Source organism: Myotis lucifugus, unplaced genomic scaffold, assembly GCF_000147115.1.
Source record: "Myotis lucifugus unplaced genomic scaffold, Myoluc2.0 scaffold_601, whole genome shotgun sequence".
Taxonomy (NCBI): Eukaryota; Metazoa; Chordata; class Mammalia; order Chiroptera; family Vespertilionidae; genus Myotis; species Myotis lucifugus.
Window position 1 is genome coordinate 491,058 of NW_005871649.1, and position 4,904 is coordinate 495,961.

Sequence of the window (4,904 nt, forward strand, 5' to 3'; positions counted from 1 at the left end):
TCAACCACTGAGCCACACCGGCCGGGCTCAGTGCATGATGAATACAGAACCACTGTAGCCGTGTAGCCAAAACTAACCCCGGGCCCATCAGAACAGTAAGCCAGAAGGGCGCGATCACCAGTAAACGGCACGCACACCCTGTGACCAGGCACGCACTGCTGGTGTCCACGAGGGAAGAGAGATGCGGCTTTAGAACCGTGACTTTCCGGGGGGTCGCAGACATTTCCCCGGAGGAGCAACCCAAGGCCTGGAGACTCTACGGCCAAGTGGCCCCTGTGATTCTCGGACAGACTTCCTGTGTGGGGGACAGCCGGGAAGACAGCCGCCCCTGGTCCCTGGAGGGGAGCCCCTCCCCCAGGCTCTCCCCCACCAGGACCCTGTCTGTGTCCAAAACCCCCCTTTCCCTTCACTCGCTCACAGGCAGGCTCCTTAAAGTTACAGCCGCCTCAACCCCGGGATTCATTGATCATGGTGGGCTTTCATGAAACACTACCAGAATGGCCGAACCGGTTTGGCTCAGTGGATGGAGCGTCGGCCTGCAGACTCAAGGGTCCCAGGTTCGATTCCGGTCAAGGGCATGTACCTTGGTTGCGGGCACATCCCCAGTGGGGAGTGTGCAGGAGGCAGCTGATTGATGTTTCTCTCTCATCGATGTTTCTACCTCTCTATCCCTCTCCCTTCCTCTCTGTAAAGATTCAATAAAATATATTTAAAAAAAAAAAAGAAACACTACCAGAATGAAGGGCAGCGAGATGAAGATTCTCTCACCCATTGCCTTGTGGGTGTATAAATAAATACATGTGTGAGCTTTAGGTTCTCGTCTAGGAAAAGGGCATCCTTTTAACTTCTACTTGAAAAAAAACAAATTAAACTGAAATGAAGCAAAGGCTCCAATGTGTACAGAATCGAGGGAAAGTGAAGGGGAAATACACACGCGTGTCCACCCACGTTCAAAATGGCTGTGGCAGGCACCGGGGACTCAAAACACGTTAGCATTGGGGAGCTTACGGTTCCACTGTGGCCACGCATATCAGTGCTTTCCGTTCCAACGAGGTTACAACAACACTTCAAAATTTCAAGAACGACTCATTGCTCTACTCCAGGAAGTTTATATAAGAACTTAACTATGGGAGTGCCCGGCCGGTGTGGCTCGGTGGTTGAGCGTTGACCTGTGAACCAGGAGGTCACGGTTCAATTCCCTCCCGACCAGGGCACATGCCCGGGTTGTGGGCTCGATCCCCAGTAGGGGGTGTGCAGGAGGCAGCCGATCCATGATTCCCTCTCATCATGAATGTTTCTCTCTCTCTTCCTCTCCCTTCCTCTCTGCAATCAATAAAAATCTATATTAAAAAAAAACAACAATAATAATTTTCATCTCTTCCGAGGTTAGGCATGGGCAGGACTCCAAGGCTGCAGGTTACATGGTTTGAGTTTGCTATCGGATGAGGGTTATAAGTCAAAAAGCCCCTGCTCTGTAAGATCAGTCACGTCTGGAAAGAATATTCTAAGCCAGCGGTCGGCAAACTCATTAGTCCACAGAGCCAAATACCAACAGTGCGACGATTGAAATTTCTTTTGAGAGCCAAATTTTGTAAACTTCAACTAAATAGGTAGGTACATTGTGATTAACTTAATTAGGGTCCTCCTAAGGCTTAGGAAGAGCCACACTCAAGGGGCCAAAGAGCCGCATGTGGCTCGCGAGCCGCCGTTTGCCGACCGCTGTTCTAAGCAGACGAGCGAGGCGGGTGCGGGGAAGGAAGCAGGACACCCCTACCTCCTCTTCCAGGGCGTCACAGGCCAGGCGGATGCGGGACACGTCCACCTGGTGGGGCTCGGCTTTCAACTTCTTGGACCGGAGGCTCCAGAGTTTGATGCAGGAGTTGTCGAAGCCGGCGGCCAGCAGCTTGCCGTCGGGGGAGATCTCGGCGGCGTTCAGCAGCTGCTCCGTGTGGTAGAAGGCGTAGAAGCAGATGGTGGTGAGGGAGGGCGGGCCCTCCTTGACCCGCCGGATGCTCTCCTGCAGGACGTCCAGGGCGGCCTCGTTCTGCAGGATCGGGCCCCCGGGCACGTCGGCGGGCTCCAGGCCGCCGCCGCCCTCGCCCCGCGAGGAGGAGCCGCCACCTCCGCCGCCGCCGCCGCCGCCGGCGTAGAGCTGGTAGTCGGTCCTCTTGGCGGGCTGCACGTCCAGGTGGATGTGCAGGGTGAGGACCCGGCACAGGGCGGCGTTGTTGTCGCTCTGGAGGTAGCGGATCAGGTAGTGGTAGCTGTCCTCCTGCAGGCGGACCACGTACTTGTTGTCCAGGAAGGCGCGGAGCTTGAGGTTGGACAGGATGTCCTGCAGCGTCTGCGTGGCCTGCAGCTGCTCGACCACGTCCCTCTGGCCGGCGTTGTGCAGGAACATGCCGTGGAAGCGGCTGTAGAAGCTCTCGGCCGTGCTCTTGGGGCTGTTCTGGACCAGGTGGAGGTGGAGGTAGACGAAGAGGGGGTACAGGAGAGGCATCACTTCCTGGCTGTGCTGGGAATCGGAATCTACGACGAGAAGAGGGGAGCGCTGGACAGTTAGCATCATCGCAGAGCGAGGGGGGCCCTCCCGGGGAGTCCCCCTCCCCCCCACCTCCCCGCCACACCACACGGTGTCAGGACCCTGTTTTCTGAGGCTGGAGACTGAAATATGAGCCCAACAAAGCCCGGCCGGCGTGGCTCAGCGGTTGAGCATCGACCTGTGAACCAGGAGGTCACGGTTCGATTCCCGGTCAAGGGCACAGGCCCGGGTTGCAGGCTCAATCCCCAGTGTGGGGCGTGCAGGAGGCAGCCGATCCATGGTTCTCTCTCATCATGGATGTTTCTATCTCTCCCTCTCCCTTCCTCTCTGAAATCAATAATATATATATATATATATATATATATATATATATAAACAATACCACAAAAATACACCCAGAGCCCTCACCCTTGCAAATTTCAATCTTGTCCTTCAACTCTCTCAGAAATTCCAAAGACCGTAAGTCTGAGGCAAGTGGTAAACTACCTTTTTTTTAAAATTTAAATATATTTTATTGATTTTTTACAGAGAGGAAGGGAGAGGGATAGAGAGTTAGAAACATCGATCAGCTGCCTCCTGCACACCCCCCACTGGGGATGTGCCTGTAACCAAGGTACATGCCCTTGACCGGAATCGAACCTGGGACCCTTGAGTCCACAGGCCGACGCTCTATCCACTGAGCCAAACGGGTCAGGGCGGTAAACTGCCTTTGATTCTCTAACCCAACACCGTGCCTGGAACGTAACAGGCTCCGAGGAAAATCCCCACGACTCGTTCTTCGTCGGACAAGGCTCCGGCTGCCGGGTACTCACCGGTGAGGAAATTCCGCAGCCGCCCGAACTGCACTTCATACTGCTGGGGCTCGGCCTGGCACGGGGCGGCGGACACGATGTTGGCACAGCCGGACTCTGTTTGGACTAAGGCGGAGAAGACACACAGAGATGGGGACGGAAAAAGAATTATTCTTCTTCTTTTAAAAACATATCTCTATTGATTTCAGAGAGGGGAAGGGAGAGGGAGAGAAATAGACACATCAATGATGAGAGAGAATCACTGATGGGCTACTCCTGCACAACTCCGACTGGGGATCATCGAGCCCGAAACCCGGGCACGTGCCCTGACCGGGATCGAACCCGGGACCTCCTGGTTCATGGGCCAATACTCAACCGCTGAGCCACGTCGGCCGGGCTTGAATCATTTTGTTGATTCCCCTGCTTTCTCTCTGGTTCTCCTACTGCTTCAAGGGCAGATTCCTGAACTGATATTTCATCTCCCCCCCGCCCCCCATATCCCACTGGTCTTTCTGCTCTGCTTCCTGGGGGCGTCCTCAACTTCACATTTTTACTACGTATTTAAATGTATAATTTTCGTGTGTGTCTTGAGAATGTCCTTTCTTTTTAAAACCAGCATTCTCTCCTTGTTTCAAGGCTGTCAATGGTGATATTTTAAAAAAATATATTTTTATTGACTTCAGAGAGGAGGGGGAGAGGAGAGATAGAAACATCAATGAGGAGAGAGAATTATGGATCGGCTGCCCCCGACTCGGGATGGAGCCCGCAACCCGGGCATGTGCCCTGACTGGGAATTGAACTGTGACCCCCTGGTTCGTAGGTCGATGCTCAACCACTGAGCCACACCAGCCGGGCAATGGTGGTATTTAAAAAAAATATCTATGTTCATTGGCTTCAGAGTGGAAGGGACCTTGTCATGCGTCCCCCTCTCCAGCTCGCCCGCCCGCCCGGAGCGGCCCGCGCCCACCTGTGAGGTTGGCTGCCATCTCCTCGGGCGTCTGGGACAGGCGCAGGCCTTGCTTCAGGGGACCGTCGGTGTCCACGTACTGCCGGCGTTTGAGGTAGCAGGACACGGCCATCTGAATCTGCTCCGTGCGCACCCGTTTCATGACCTGGGGGAGGGGGGGACCAGAACACGGGACTGTCAGGGATCTGGGGGCGCATCCCATCCAGCCGGGACGCCTCCCTCACGGAAAATCAACGGTAGGAAGGACCAGCCCTGAGAGCAGCTAAGAAGCAACACGAATCCCTCGAGGACCAGCCGGTGCTCGCGTCCGTCTGTGTAGTCCCCGGTGGTGATGGTATCACGGCCACCATCGGTGGTGGAACCCCTCAGATCACCCCGACTCCACGGAACGCCCAGATTTCCACCGCCTCCCCCCCCCCCAACTTTTCTTTAGAGACGCATTCAACGCGCACACAAGACCGGCGGGATCCCGGGCCCTTCAGGTCTCCTGCCGGCTCCCCAGGCCGAGAAGCAGGCGGGAGGCGGCACCCAGGCCAAGGCCTGGGAAATTCAGGATCGGGCTGAAGAGGTGCCGGGAAAGGGAGGGGCTACTCATGGGGACAGG

At 55.5% G+C, this 4,904-nt stretch overlaps 1 protein-coding gene across 2 annotated transcripts in view; it reads right to left on the bottom strand.

Moving 5' to 3' along the window:
* TAF5L (TATA-box binding protein associated factor 5 like) overlaps nucleotides 1-4,694 on the bottom strand; it is a 7,098-nt gene extending 2,404 nt beyond the window's left edge. Inside the window, exons 1-3 of one of the 2 annotated variants that reach the window (XM_023745897.1) lie at nucleotides 4,301-4,694; nucleotides 3,355-3,529; nucleotides 1,775-2,529 (exon numbers count right to left, since the gene is read on the bottom strand). In XM_023745897.1, the coding sequence (XP_023601665.1) occupies nucleotides 1,775-2,500 (726 nt within the window). In that variant the 5' untranslated portion in view covers nucleotides 2,501-2,529; nucleotides 3,355-3,529; nucleotides 4,301-4,694. The remainder of the gene's footprint in view (nucleotides 1-1,774; nucleotides 2,530-3,354; nucleotides 3,530-4,300) is intronic. The other variant, XM_006104741.3, reaches the window with a different exon arrangement.
* Nucleotides 4,695-4,904: the final 210 nt, after the last annotated feature.